This window comes from Taudactylus pleione, unplaced genomic scaffold (genome assembly GCF_031769625.1).
Source record: "Taudactylus pleione unplaced genomic scaffold, aTauple2 ptg000540l, whole genome shotgun sequence".
Classification (NCBI taxonomy): domain Eukaryota; kingdom Metazoa; phylum Chordata; class Amphibia; order Anura; family Myobatrachidae; genus Taudactylus; species Taudactylus pleione.
Window position 1 is genome coordinate 1229435 of NW_028284942.1, and position 16866 is coordinate 1246300.

The 16866-nt window shown below is 47.7% G+C and overlaps 2 protein-coding genes across 2 annotated transcripts in view; one reads left to right on the forward strand and one right to left on the reverse strand.

The window, feature by feature from the left end:
* Positions 1-16866, reverse strand: part of LOC148500910 (uncharacterized) — a 542640-nt gene that overhangs the window by 435093 nt on the left and 90681 nt on the right. Inside the window, 1 exon segment of the mRNA XM_088451185.1 lies at positions 10021-10441. Coding sequence (XP_088307311.1) covers positions 10021-10441 — 421 coding nt within the window.
* The window catches only part of LOC148500914 (uncharacterized), a 243827-nt gene that overhangs the window by 107383 nt on the left and 119578 nt on the right, over positions 1-16866 (forward strand). The gene's annotated exons all lie outside the window — the stretch shown is intronic.

Here is a 16866-nt window from a genome sequence, read left to right on the forward strand (position 1 = left end):
CCTTCAGCGAAGCCGCTGGGATTAACAGTGTGGTACGTTTAATCAGCTGCGCCACATGTGCATCAATTGATGGTGGATTCTACCACCTGGCACAGTCCTCTTATCCGGACAGACCCACGCTTCCTCCATAAGTTCTGACAAATGTTCAGACTTTGGGAATTCTGCGTTAACCACCTTCTGGCGCTTAAACAGGGGGGCCTTCCTAAGCAGAGGATCCCCTTCTTCGATATTTAACACTGATTTTACAGCCCTTATTAGAAAGGGGACATCGGCTACTGGGAAATGATCATCACCCTCCTCTGAGCTAGACTCCTGTGAAGAGTCCTGTGCCTGTTTCTCCTCGGAGGAGGCACTGGAGTACTCACCCATGCGAGAAGGCAAATGGCACCTAGATTTAGGCTGCTTTGGTTTGACAGCCTGAGGCTGAAAACCCCCCGAGGATGCCATAACCTTACCAGCACCAGGGTCCATCCAAGGCGGCCACATCATGGGCATAGGATGCATCTGCTGAGGCAAACCCCAAACCGTTGGTACCGGGGCAGCCAGCCGCTCCGCCACCTGAGCCATAACCTAAGAAAATGATGCCCAAGGTGGCTCAGGGCCTGTAACAGGCAAACTTAATTGGTGTGGTGGCTGTCTGAAACAGTTCCCACAAAGCCCATTTTGTAGAAAGTCCTGTGGGGACAAACCTGCCTTGCAGGCTACACAGGATATCAGCAACGGGGCTCCCGCCATCTGACCCTCAGACTCCTTAGACATGTCAACTATGCCAATGGTCCTGAGTGTCTATGTGCTGCTTTCCACTCTCAACCCACACACCTGCAGTAAGGGAAGGGGAGAGAGTGACAGTATACAGGAATTACAGTTCTTTTACAGAAGAAACAGTATCCATAGACGACAATCACATGTCATGCATAAACACTTCTATGAGTCATACGCATATAAGCTCTCACTACCAACAATTAGCCTAGGCTTAGGTAGGATAGAGCCCTGTAAAACCTGAACTAGCAGTAGGAAAGGTATACAGGGAGACTGCCCAGTGTCCTGCAGCAGCAGCGATCAGAGAGCAACTGACATACACGCTGGCTGCCTTATATGGAGGCTGGGAGGAGCAACCCACAATCACTGTGCCAGAGTACTGAACTACTGGATTGGGGGAGGGGCCGCTGGGGAAGCATACCTCCCCTATGCTGCTTGGACCTGCCCGGTAAACTGACCTGGCCGCTGCCACAAGCCCCGGCTGGTCAGGAACATCATATCCCGGCGGTCTAGTGTAGGAAACAAGCCGTATGCCTCCCGACTGCAGCGTGCCTCCGGCCAGTCTCACCACCGGAGGCCGGACCGCCACGTGGTCCCGGCGTCAGCGGCCGCCGCAACCACCTGCTCACCCGCCATCCCCTTGATCTGGGTGCGGTCCAGGGCATGAGAGCCCCTGCCGAAGCCCAGCCATGGACCTGCCAAGGCTAGCAGTGCGGCGCCGGAGGAGGTAGTTGCAGCGCGTGGCCGGTGCGTCTCCGATCAGGTGCGAGGCTGCTTCCAGGACAGCTCAGACCACCCGCTGAGATAGAGTAGAACTCTCTTTTCTTTTTTACTCGTCTGCAGGACTGCTCCTGCAGTCCCACTGTCTATGTGGTGTACACACCAAACAGGAAGAACTGGCTACCTGAGGCAGGGGGTGGGGTATATGAGGAGGAACCCCGGTGCATCCTGGTAGCAGAGAGTTCGTTTGTGTTAACTGTTTGGTGACCGGGATTCATACCCCAACGTAATGGCTGTGGACCCCAAGGACCCCAAAGAAGAAATAATAAAAATAAAGCTTGGCCTGCTTATAACAGCCCCACTGTATAACGGTGATCCACCTTCTGCCGGACACCAAAGAAACTGAGTTGCCTTTGGGATTTAGGCGGGGCATAGGGGGAAGGACTGGAGCATCCTGTTATAGAAAAAAACTTTGCTGTTGGTGTCTGGTCCTCCAAGTACCACCTACACCCCATTGTCGCCCTGTGGAGCTGTATGGAAGAAATAACTCTTAATAATTGTAAATTAAAAAAATATTTTTAAGAGAAACACATGTCGCTACACATGGGGTGATCCCAGCAGTGAGCGGTGGGACCTCCAACCGGCCCCTACACATGGGGTGATCCCAGCAGTGAGTGGTGGGACCTCCAACCTGCCCCATGGGGCACATGGGTTGCAGCATATATAGCACAACCCGATCAGGTACTTTGAGCCTGATCGCAGACTCCCAAGGGTAAGGAATATGCGCATGCGCCAGACCCATAATGCAAATGTGCAGTACATGTCTGTTGGACGGAGTTTGGCAGCAGACTGTCAATGATTAACAGTCTGTTGGCATTTATGGGGCAGCGACGGTCTCTGTTTTCCCGATATTAAGGAGTGTCACCACGGTTGGGGAAGGATTGGAGAGGCCAGGTCTCTTTTGTGCATCTGCGTGGTTTGCCTGACCCCATGGTCAGCAAGGCTGGCCAATGTGATCGCAGATGATCCGATGCTGCGTCCTTGGACTCTGCTTGGATCAGTAATGCATGCAGGACAAATGGACGCCTCCTGCTTCATTACCATAATAAAGCTTCACAACTGCTACAATGTTAGCAGCTGCAATAGCAACAACTTCCGCAGCTGAATCAGGCCCTTTGTCTTTCCCTCCATGCTCCTGGATATCGGTGCTCACAGCTACACTCGCCCTGCATCAGAAGTGACTTCTTTCCTCCTCCTGTGATTTCAATCCTATGACCCGCTCTCTCCTCCTCCCATTCACTGCTTGGACATGGTATGAAAGCAGAAGCGGGACATAGGTATTGGAACTACACCTTTCAACTCCTACTTCAGGACAGCACCTCTCCTATCATCACTGGGCTGCGATTACATAATACACATAGGGCCATATTCAAAATGGGGCGAAAAGTCTGTAATTTTTGCCTATTTCCATTATGCCCGTATTCAATTTCACTGACTTATCGCCTGCAGGTATTCGTGCAGAGGATTTGACTCAGAAAGGTTTATGTATGCGGCGCCATCTGGTGCCAGGAACCCTTGCACGACCCCCTTGGGCGGTTTATTTCTCAGGATCCTCTCCTTTGAGGACCGCCGGGCGGGCCCCGTTGTCGTAACTCGCTTGGGGTTACTTCACCATACTGCCCTTTTCAACTCGGGGTATCTCGCAATTTCTTGCACTTTACCCCTGTGTCACAGACTATCGCTCCCTGCCGGGGTTTTTCACAGTACATGAATTTCCTCCGGTACCACATCGGTCTGTCATTCCCCTTGCAGGGATTACCACAACGGCCACCCTGGTGGATGTCGTTTTCTACAAAATACTAACTGGCATGATATACGCCCTGTGGTTACTTCCCAGTGGCTCTGCCGTGAACTGGATGGTGTTTTCGGCTCTTTCCCTCTCACATGGGGGGAGCCGCTTTCAAGTATTATTATCCCTGCTTTGGGGCTGGTAGCCAGGTTCATTCTGGATATAGAGAATGTCGATCCTGCACCTGTATCATACATTCCCCGTTTCTGCCCAGCAGGTGGATCTCATGGCGTGAGTCTGGCTGTCGTCAGATATGAGGGGTCACAAAGGCCTCCTGTTTCCCATTCCCTGAGGGTCCTCACAAGTAATAGAAATCTCCTTCTGGGGGGGATTTGTATGTTAATCGTCGGGTTACAGGCATTAATACGCCTCCCATCCCGGCCTGGACGGATTTTACGGATCCGTAGGTGGTAACTTTGCCTGAAATCAATGTACTCGTTTTCAGGGCCTGTTGCCCGTCCTACCATGGCCATCGCATGGTTGGTTAATACTGTTGCATACTGGGCTGATGCATTTGTAACGTTTTTCCCCTCCAACAAGTCTGGGGTTCAAATGTCTTTTGCCGCTCACATAAAATATGCAGTTGTCATATGTGGGATTACCTACATTGGATGCCGGTCTTCTAACTTTCAGGGTTTCGGCCACGACTGTATCTGCCGCAATACCCTATGGCTGCGTTATGGGAAAACAGAGGTGCAGACTCCTTCCATGGGGAAGATCTTGTTTGGTCCTGACCTTGACAAGATTGTTGCATCATTGGCAGTATCACTAATGGAGAGATACCGTCTTTAGCTACTCCCACTACATTCGGACTAACTCTGTTAAGTCTTTTTTTCCTCAGGGTCAGCCTAAATGCCTGTTTTTTCCTAGGCTGTTGGCCTCCACGAGGGCCACCATATCCAGTACCGAGCGGTCCTGGTCTTCCGGACGACCCTGCTTCTACGCCTGAGGATAAACCTTCAGCCTGACGGGACAGGTCTATATCTGGGGGATTCCAGAGTGAGATACTGATTCTCAACGGCCTCTCATTGCTCAGGCGGCCTCCTCACAGGCGTTGTTACACGGGCCCTTCTTCAGACCTGATCAGGGCCTTACAAACCTAGAAAGCTATACAGTCTTTGCGGTAAGCAGAGCTATTTCGGCCAGCCTCACTATCTTAGCAAGGGACTGTTTGTTCTACTTTCTTTCGGGGGCAGTGACCGACTGGTCCTCATTTGCCTATACTCTGTCTCAAATCCCTGAATCAGTTTCCAAGGGTGCCTGGACTCAGTTGGAATCTTCCATGCTCCATCATCCGACGTTTGGAGCCTGGGGACTTTATGGTATATCTGTGTATTCAGGATACGTACCTATGGGTACATACAGAGCCCTCTCATCAGCATGGGTTCAAGTTTGCTGCGCCGCAGCAACACTTGCAAGTTTCGGGCTCTGCCTTTTGGGACTGTCCTCAACTCCACCGGGGTTTACCAGCTTTATGGATTTTCTGACAGTTCACCAGTTCAGTGTATCCGAATGCTCCTTTATCTGGATGGCCACCTGCTTTTAGCAGGATCACCGAGGTACTTTACCGTCAGGTCAGGATAACCGTGGCTTCTTCTCGGCACAGATAATTAGTCAACGGAGAAAAAGTCCTCCCTACATCCCTCACAGGGTTTTCTTCATCTGGGAGCACTGCTGGATTCTCAGACTCTGAGAATTTTTCTGGCGTAAGACAAGATCTCCGGTCTTCAACTTGGAGTGTGCGGATGTCCACGCAGTCGACATATGTCATTACTCTTGGTGATGCGCGGTCTACCAGAGTGTCTGTCTACCTTTTGGTAGGGTGGAATGTGCTCAGTTCCTTTCCAGGCCTTGCCATAATTGACTACTCTCCAGATGGATCGAGTTTTTTCCATCGGATCGCTGTTCGAACGATGATGCTCTTTCCGGAGGCGAGTAGGTCTCTGTCCAGGTGGCTATGGCCATCTCGTCCAGGGTATTCTTTGCTACAGACAGTGTCTGGTCCGCATTCATTTCGGGGCAGCTGGACGTCTGTCACTTCCGCCCTGCCACTTAACTTGTTGGAACTTTAGGCTGTCTTGGGCCTTCACTCTGGCCTAACCCATATGTCACAGTAAACCTGCATAGGTTCAGTCCGACAGTGTCACAACAGTGGCTTCCATCTAGGCTACGCTGGTAGTTGGGTGGCAATGACAGGAATGTCATACATTCTGACATAGTCCAAGGGTCTTCTCCTGGCCAACTCTGCAGTGTTCATTCCGGGAGCTCTCCATTGGGAAGCGGGCTTCCTCAGCCGTCACGACATGCATCCCGGGGACTAGTCTCTTCTCCGAGAGAGGTTTCAACTACTGGTGAGCAGAGGGGGCCTCTCTGGGGTGATTGATCCTCATGGCCTTTTGACTCTATCACACACTACCGGTGTTACAGTTCAGCTCTAGGAGTACTGAAGCTACCTTCAGTGACTCTTTGTCAGTGGAGTGGTCCTTCCACTTTGTGTACCTGTGTTCTCCGGTCTCCTTTCTTCCTCGAGGTCTTCGGAAGTTTAATTCGAGATGGAGGGGCTTTCCTTCTGGGGGCCCCAGTTCATCCCAGACGTCACTGGTACTAAGATTTTCGGAGTCTCCTCAGCGATGCTCCGTTCCTACTGCTTCACTATCTGGACCTGTTGTCTCAGGGTTCTTGTTTTTCCCTGGACCTGGATCATTTGTCTTTGACTGCGCCCCTACTGTGGTCCTACGGCTTCCCTGGCTCTGTCTTCATTGAGATGTTTAGAGCAGATAGGCCAGACTTTGCTGGGATCTGCCACAGACTGTGGCATACATAATTCTTATGGTATCGTACCTGTCGATACGATCCTCCGGTGTCCAGGATTTCCAGATATTCTGGCATTCCTTACGGCTGGCTTGGGTTTCACCCTCGGCCTGGCCTTCCTGACAGTGAGGATCTCTACACTGTCGGTATGGTTAAGATATGGAATTTCTCCACTCTGGTATCCAGTTCATCCTTTGGTGTGTTTTCGGGATTATGCCTCCAGTCGTCCTCCCTAGGGACTCCTTGGGAGTTAGTAGTGGTTCTTCGTTCCCTCCGGGGACAGTCGATGGAACCGCTGGTTGTGATAGCCATTACATGGTCTATTGCTTAGGCTCTCTCTTTCTCTCAGGGTGTTTTATATTAACCAGGAGAGTGTCTGAATTGGGAGCGTTCTCATGTGGCTCCCTCTTCTGGAGGGCATCATGTCAGGGTGTGAGTTCCTCTCACCCTGTGTTTCTTCTTAATGTGGTTTTTAGGTTCCATATTATTCTGGAACTTATGGTACGGCCACTCAGTCCCCAGTCCTCTCGGCTGGTGTGGCCTCCTTGACTGTGGTCCGGCCTCTTTGGATTTATGTGATCTGTTCAAGTTCCTTACGGAAATCGGACTCCTTATTGGTGGTCTGAGATTTCTGGACTTCACAGGAAAGGATGGCCGGCCTATACTCAAATGTTGGCTGGATGGCTTCGTATATCTTCCTCAGGGGCCTACCCATGAGTAGGCCTTTCTGTGGTTGATGCTTGTTTTTGTTTTTTTTCTCGGGCCATGTAACCCTCGTGGGCGGCTCGCTGTGGCGCCTCGGCTGTTTTGCCTTACTAGGTGGCCAAGTGGTCTTCTGTCCACACCTTTTTTAAGGTTCTAGGCATTGGTTTCCTTTGCCTCTCAGGATGCTTTCTTTTTGGCGACGGATTCTCCTCTCAGCACAGGAGCGTCCCCACCCTTAGTTGAACTTCTTTGGGACATCCCCAAGGTCAACCCTGTGGACCCCCTATGGACCCTGAAGTAGAAAACAAGAGATATGGTAAGAACTTACCTTTGTTATCTCTGTTTCTACGAAGTCCATAGGGTCCACAGGGCGCCTGCCCTGACGCACCTGGCTTCATATGGGCTGTGTGGCTGGTCACCGGTTTTCCGTCTCCCATTTCTGTGAGTATGGTTATTGAGTGTTCCAGTTTTCTCTCTCTTTTTCTCTCCTCCTCCGGCCTTTGGCTACTTACAAACTGAGGTGCCGCTGGCTTGGGGTGGGGTTATAGGGAGAGTGGACCCAGTGCATCCTGGGAGCTAAAAGCTTTAACTGCGTGGTGCCCGGATTTGGTTCCCAACCTGTACCCCAAGGTCAACCCTGTGGACCCTATAGACTTCGTAGAAACAGAGATAACAAAGCTAAGTTCTTACCATATCTCTTGTTATATGTGTGTGTCTCTAAATATTTGTGCAATAGTGTGTGTCTCTATATATTTGTGCAATAGTGTGTGTCTCTATATATTTGTGCAATATTGTCCAGATAAAATCACCAATACATCCAGAGGGAAATGTGTCAGAACCACGTGGTCCTGTCCCAAAAATAAACATGTCACATGATCATCTCACAAAAATGGTGAAAATATCCATTCTAGTGCACCCAATATAACTGGAAAAACAAGATAAATCCAAACGTACTATGATTAAAATATATGAGCTCGATTCAATTCAACGTGAATTGAATAGCGCCGGAAATTAGCTCCCGAAGCTATTCAATTCAGCGCGCTGCAAAGCCCGGATAAGGATTTCTTATCCCCCTGGGATGCGAGCACAAATCCCAAAAAAGTCTAGGCGCGGTGCTGTTTTCTGCCCTTAGTGCCGGGAAAACCACATCGTGCCGGGAAGTTTAGTCAAAGAATGGCCGTTCTCACGACTAAACACCCTGTTTAAGGGGCGGGAGAACGGGCATTCCCTGACCTACCAGCACGCAGAATTGAATAGCGCCGGTAGCTCCCTCCCGGCACTATTTACTTTGCGATCAATTGAATCGAGCCCTATGAATCACTTATCTGAAAAATCTTTCTAAAAAGTTGAAGATAATGGACACTGGGCCTGATTCAGAGCTGAACGCTCTGACCAGAGCGCTCGCTCTGAATCAGGGCCCTCCTCCATGAAAATGGAGCGGCCTCCTGGCCGCTCGCATAGCTGTGGGTGACCACCCACAGCATATGCGAGTGGCCAAAAAGATGGTCACGATGGTCTTGACCATCGCGACCATCGGACTTGCGACGGAGACCCTGCAGTAGGGTCTCCCTGCCACAAGCCATGGAGTGATTTTGGCTCTATCAGAGCCAAAATCACTCCCACTGACATCACTAGTGATGTCAGTGGGGCCGGCTTCAGACGGTAGGCGTTCCCATGGGAACGCCTCCGTCTGGCAGGCACGCCCACCAAAGAGGGCGTGCTGTCAATCAACATCGACAGCACGCCCCCTTTGGTGCGAGACCCGGAGCGATGGAAAGGCCATCGCTCCCCGGGTCTCGCGCATGCGCACGACGGAGCTCCCTCCGTCGTGCGCATGCGCAGTGGGGAACATCGACCCGCTTGCGAGCGTACTGCCGCTCGCGAACGGGTCTGAATGCCCCCCTCTGACACAAGCATCCATCAGTCTTCACAACGCGTTTCGTCCTGACCACCAGTGTGGTCTGTATGACTTCCTCAGGGTTATACACAATAATAACAAGCCTAAGTTCTTCTACACTGTGACCATCATCTAAAATTAGATACCAGTGTAAATACTTTGTAATAAAACGTTTATCTGGAGTCCAAAGACCTCCATCTCTAGAAGATGGGAACTCTATTAAGGTGGAGTCATAGGATATCCGCTTGCAGCCTTTTTGAACTTATTGCTGATGTTTTACACTAGTCTCTAACATTAGATGATGGACACGGTATATAAGCGGGGGACACAATTCTGGCGGCCCTCTAATACAGTGGAGGGTTGGTGCACAGTTTGTAAAAGCATCACAAAATGTGCTACACAAGAATGCAATATAAAGTCACGCCTCTTAAACTGGCCACACATCTAAAGATTATCTGTCCAACCAGCCAACTAGTTGATTGGTTGGAATGAAAATCTGTTAACTTATGGGAGTAACTGATGATCAGCAATTTGCTCACAAACGCCGGAACATGGACAAAAACTGTTTTTTAAATGTTTGATCTAAACAATTTGTTCCAACTTGTCTGACCGACCATTTTCATCTGTTTTCTGGTATTTAGGAGCAAATTGCTGATCATCAGCTACTCCCATACGTTACCATATTTTAATTCCAACCAATCAACTAGTTGGCTGGTTGGACAGATGATCTTTAGATGTGTGGTAAGCTTTATTCTGCTTTAGTATTGCAGTATTAGCATACACATATAAAGAATGAACTAGTAAGGTATTATTATTCAATAGGATAATCTCACTGATCGCACCTCCACCAGTTTTTTCGGAGAGCTGAGGGGCTCACAGCGCACCACTACAAAAATATTTTTTTTCCCTTTTTAAATCCTAAGGGGTCATGGCCACACCTCCAGTGATTAGCCAATGCCCCCCACAGGGATTCAGCACAGCCCTTTACAGCCCTGAACACAGGTAGGATCATGATGACATCCCTTCTACTGATGTATGAGATACACCAGAGAGTGTGGGGAGAAGACTGGTCAGATCTCTGGGATGGTAACACACAGTGACATGATGTGAGGGGGAGAGCAGGAGTATAATAGGGGCTGATGGCTCCTGACTCCTCACTGTCCAGATACTTTTCCCTCTTTAGTTGGTAATAGAAGAGGATAGTGAAGAAGAGATTGCTGTAGTGACTGAGCAAAGCGAATATGTGACATTATTCTGCAAAAATATAAGTGCTGATTACCTGTATCGATATCTGTAGGGATTTCCTCCTCCTTGAACTGCTGATCACCTCTTGCATACATCTCTTCTCCCTCTGTATGTTCTGCTTTATTATCATCAGTCACATACGTCTCTTCTTCCTCCTCTGTATTTTTTATCTTCATATTAGAAACATTTATCTCTTCTTCTCCCTCTGTAGCTTCTGTCTTAAGATCAGTCACATACGTCTCTTCTTCTCCCTCTATATCTTCTGCCTCCATATCAGTCACATATGGCTCTTCTTCTCCCTCTATATCTTCTGCCTTCATATCAGTCACATAAGTCTCTTCTCCCTCTATATCTTCTGCCTTCATATGCCTCACATACGTCTCTTCTTCTCCCTCTATATCTTCTGTGTTCATATCAGTCACATACGTCTCTTCTTCTCCCTCTATATTTTCAACCTTAATATTAATTACAACATCAACCTAAAAAATAATAGAAAACAGAAAAATATAAAATACATCCGTCTAGAAAGGAAACCCACTGAGGATGCCACAAACTTGGTAGAACACGTCCTGGACCCTTCCTTATTTGTACATGCTATTATTAATGACAAATGTATGGAGATCAATAAAAGTTTTCAAAAAGTCTTAGTCTCCTCACACTTGTCCAAAGAGGATACCACCAAATGCATTTGATACATGCACTAAAAAAGAGATTATTCTTGAATAAAACTATGCAAGGTAGGTATGTCTGTATCATGGTTTGAAGGAAACATTTACAAGCTTCCACCGAGCAATCAGTAACCGTTTGTGCTCCTTATGATCCATTCCAAGGAGGAGTCACGGGGCGGGGAAGGGGATAGTGGCGTCATTAAGTGAGTAAAGGTATACAATTGAAAACCTCTCCAAAAGTATTTTACTGGGTGACAGTACCATGTACAATGTACAAAGGAGGTGGACAAGTCCCTGAATATGAAAGATATATTGCAAGTTGTTCCTTGCAATATATCTGCTGGACTAATAATGTGCTGTGCTACAATTACTAACCAGGCATTTCCCTGCTGCTGATTGAGGTGTGTGAGCAGAAGTAACATCAATTGTGCTACTGAGTGATTGTCAGCATCGGCTGGAGATAATTAAGCCAATGTTGTGGCCAAATTTATGTTAGGCATTGCTATAGTGACCTGTACAATGTCCCATTCCCAGCAGTCACCTCCCCAGTCATCACCTAGACACATCCCCTGGTGTTACTGTATAATGTCCCATTCCCAGCAGTCACCTCTCCAGTCATCACCCAGACACATCACCTGGTGTTACTATATAATGTCCCATTCCCAGCAGTCACCTCTCCAGTCATCACCCAGACACATCACCTGGTATTACTGTATAATGTCCCATTCCCAACAGTCACCTCCCCAGTCATCACCCAGACACATCTCCTGGTGTTACTGTATAATGTCCCATTCCCAGCAGTCACCTCCCCAGTCATCACCCAGACACATCCCCTGGTGTTACTGTATAATGTCCCATTCCCAGCAGTCACCTCCCCAGTCACCACCCAGACACATCCCCTGGTGTTACTGTATAATGTCCCATTCCCAGCAGTCACCTCCCCAGTCATCACCCAGACACATTCCAAGGTGTTACTGTATAATGTCCCATTCCCAGCAGTCACCTCTCCAGTCATCACCCAGACACATCCCCTGATGTTACTGTATAATGTCCCATTCCCAGCAGTCACCTCTCCAGTCATCACCCAGACCCATCCCCTGGTGTTACTGTATACTATCCCATTCCCAGCAATCACCTCTCCAGTCAGCAGCTGAATGATCCTGTTGGTGAGTTCCAGGATCTTCTGGTCATTGTGTCTCTGATGTATCAGTGAGTGAGGTGGAAGCACCGTGATGGGGCTCTGGGTCATGCTCAGTCCTCCTGACACACGGGGACGGCTGCTGGGTGTCTCACACTCACCGGATGTCTTCTTCACTACTGTGTAATCCTGTGTATTGGGGAAGACAAAAAAATGTCACTGAATACACTCCCAGATCCCCTCACCTCCCCAGCCATGTCCCTGTATTATTACTATAGATATAAGTGATGTCACTGTGACACTCCCAGACCCTCTCACCTCCCCAGTCATGTCCCTGTATTATTACTATAGATATAAGTGATGTCAATGTGACACTCCCAGATCCCCTCACCTCCCCAGTCATGTCCCTGTATTATTACTATAGATATAAGTGATGTCACTGTGACACTCCCAGACCCTCTCACCTCCCCAGTCATGTCCCTGTATTATTACTATAGATATAAGTGATGTCACTGTGACACTCCCAGATCCCCTCACCTCCCCAGTCATGTTCCTGTATTATTACTATAGATATAAGTGATGTCACAGTGACACTCCCAGATCCCCTCACCTCCCCAGTCATGTCCCTGTATTATTACTATAGATATAAGTGATGTCACTGTGACACTCCCAGATCCCCTCACCTCCCCAGTCATGTCCCTGTATTATTACTATAGATATAAGTGATGTCACTGTGACACTCCCAGACCCTCTCACCTCCCCAGTCATGTCCCTGTATTATTACTATAGATATAAGTGATGTCACTGTGACACTCCCAGACCCTCTCACCTCCCCAGTCATGTCCCTGTATTATTACTATAGATATAAGTGATGTCACTGTGACACTCCCAGACCCTCTCACCTCCGCAGTCAGCAGGTAGATGATCTCCAGGGTGAGATTTAGTATCCTCTCAGTCATGTGACTCCTGTCCTTGTCCATCCTCAGTGGTCAGTGATTTATCCAGGACACGTCTCACCCTCATGTGACTTCTAGTAAAGGTTCTCTGGTTCCTCACGGCTCACTTGTCTAAAAATATAAATATAATAAATATTACAGAGCACATGTAACATAATAAAACAGGAATGACACCGATATCACCCACCTGATGCACACTGATCACTATACAGAGAACAAGCGGATATTACACACCTGATACACACTTATCTCACAAACCTGATACACACTGATCACTACAAACAGGTCACACACCTGCTAACCAGTGATTACTACACATAGTATAATATACACAAGTACACAACACCATATGACAAGATATTTCCCCAGGCCCGATCCCTCACAGCCCACCCACCTTTTCCTCCTCATTCCACCCTCAGGTCATTCTCCCCAGAAACCTAGGATAAAGTCTCTGCCCCCATCGTCTTACCCTACTTCTCTGCTCCCCCTCCCCCATTATACGCCCTCTGATAGCGCACCACATCTCCCAGCCAGCCTCTCTCCTCCACTACTGACCTATTCCTCTGTCTCCTAATATCTGTGCGAGTTGTGTGCAATCACCCATCTTATTTTCTCTGCTCCCACATCTGCAATAATTACTGAGTGTCAGCAGTGTTGTACAGTCTGTGACTCCACAGCTGTAGTGGGACCATAAGTCCCAGCATGACCTGTCATGCTGGAATCCACAGTTAACCTACCAGGATGTACGTTACATGTGTAACAATCCAGCCGGCCATGTGTATGTAGCATAGGGGAGAGGATGAAGCATTTATTGGAGGATAATCACTTACAGTACACAGTGAAGAGCTAGAACAGTTTCCCATCTCCGGTCCCCAGGAATCCCTAACAGGACATGTTTTCCATATGTCCTTGCTGGAGCACGTGCCTTCATAAGGCTGCGTACACATATATATATCTGTCCAATCTGTCTGGTAATGTATGGGAGCAAATAAAAATATAAATTTGATCCCAAACACTGGAAAACAGACCAGATTTTCCTTCCCACCAGATTGGACAGATATCAACACAGCGTTACTGAGCGCACATACCATGGGTACACACTATACAATGTACACAGCCTTACTGAGCGCACATACCATGGGTACACACTATACAATGTACACAGCCGTACTGAGCCCACATATCATGGGTAGATACTGTACAATGTACACAGCCTTACTGAGCGCACATACCATGGGTACACACTATACAATGTACACAGCCTTACTGAGCGCACATACCATGGGTACACACTATACAATGTACACAGCCTTACTGAGCCCACATATCATGGGTAGATACTATACAATGTACACAGCCTTACTGAGCGCACATACCATGGGTACACACTATACAATGTACACAGCCTTACTGAGCGCACATATCATGGGTACACACTATACAATGTACACAGCCTTACTGAGCTCACATATCATGGGTACACACTATACAATGTACACAGCCTTACTGAGCACATATCATGGGTACACACTATACAATGTACACAGCCTTACTGAGCGCACATATCATGGGTACACACTATACAATGTACACAGCTTTACTGAGCGCACATATCATGGGTACACACTATACAATCAACACAGCGTTACTGAGCGCACATACCATGGGTACACACTATACAATGTACACAGCCTTACTGAGCGCACATACCATGGGTACACACTATACAATGTACACAGCCTTACTGAGCGCACATACCATGGGTACACACTATACAATGTACACAGCCTTACTGAGCGCACATACCATGGGTACACACTATACAATGTACACAGTCTTACTGAGCGCACATATCATGGGTACACACTATACAATGTACACAGCCTTACTGAGCGCACATACAATGGGTACACACTATACAATGTACACAGCCTTACTGAGCGCACATATCATGGGTACACACTATACAATGTACACAGCCTTACTGAGCCCACATATCATGGGTAGACACTATACAATGTAAACAGCCTTACTGAGCGCACATACCATGGGAACACACTATACAATGTACACAGCGTTACTGAGCGCACATATCATGGGTACACACTATACAATGTACACAGTCTTACTGAGCGCACATATCATGGGTACACACTATACAATGTACACAGCCATACTGAGCGCATATACCATGGGTACACACTATACAATGTACACAGCCTTACTGAGCGCACATATCATGGGTACACACTATACAATGTACACAGCCTTACTGAGCGCACATACAATGGGTACACACTATACAATGTACACAGCCTTACTGAGCGCACATATCATGGGTACACACTATACAATGTACACAGCCTTACTGAGCCCACATATCATGGGTAGACACTATACAATGTACACAGCCTTACTGAGCGCACATACCATGGGTACACACTGTACAATGTACACAGCCTTACTGAGCGCACATATCATGGGTACACACTATACAATGTACACAGTCTTACTGAGCGCACATATCATGGGTACACACTATACAATGTACACAGCCTTACTGAGCGCACATACCATGGGTACACACTATACAATGTACACAGTCTTACTGAGCGCACATATCATGGGTACACACTATACAATGTACACAGCCTTACTGAGCGCACATACCATGGGTACACACTATACAATGTACACAGCCTTACTGAGGCCACACATCATGGGTAGACACTATACAATGTACACAGCCTTACTGAGCGCACATACCATGGGTACACACTATACAATGTAAACAGCCTTACTGAGCGCACATACCATGGGTACACACTATACAATGTACACAGCCTTACTGAGCGCACATATCATGGGTACACACTATACAATGTATACAGTCTTACTGAGCGCACATACCAGGGGTACACACTATACAATGTACACAGCCTTACTGAGCGCACATACCTTGGGTACACACTATACAATGTACACAGTCTTACTGAGCGCACATATCATGGGTACACACTATACAATGTACACAGCCTTACTGAGCGCACATACCATGGGTACACACTATACAATGTACACAGCCTTACTGAGCGCACATATCATGGGTACACACTATACAATGTACACAGCCTTACTGAGCACATATCATGGGTACACACTATACAATGTACACAGCCTTACTGAGCGCACATATCATGGGTACACATTATACAATGTACACAGCTTTACTGAGCGCACATATCATGGGTACACACTATACAATTAACACAGCGTTACTAAGCGCACATACCATGGGTACACACTATACAATGTACACAGCCTTACTGAGCGCACATACCATGGGTACACACTATACAATGTACACAGCCTTACTGAGCGCACATACCATGGGTACACACTATACAATGTACACAGCCTTACTGAGCGCACATACCATGGGTACACACTATACAATGTACACAGTCAACCTGAGCGCACATATCATGGGTACACACTATACAATGTACACAGCCTTACTGAGCGCACATACAATGGGTACACACTATACAATGTACACAGCCTTACTGAGCGCACATATCATGGGTACACACTATACAATGTACACAGCCTTACTGAGCACATATCATGGGTACACACTATACAATGTACACAGCCTTACTGAGCGCACATATCATGGGTACACATTATACAATGTACACAGCTTTACTGAGCGCACATATCATGGGTACACACTATACAATTAACACAGCGTTACTGAGCGCACATACCATGGGTACACATTATACAATGTACACAGCCTTACTGAGCGCACATACCATGGGTACACACTATACAATGTACACAGCCTTACTGAGCGCACATACCATGGGTACACACTATACAATGTACACAGCCTTACTGAGCGCACATACCATGGGTACACACTATACAATGTACACAGTCAACCTGAGCGCACATATCATGGGTACACACTATACAATGTACACAGCCTTACTGAGCACACATACAATGGGTACACACTATACAATGTACACAGCATTACTGAGCGCACATATCATGGGTACACACTATACAATGTACACAGCCTTACTGAGCACATATCATGGGTACACACT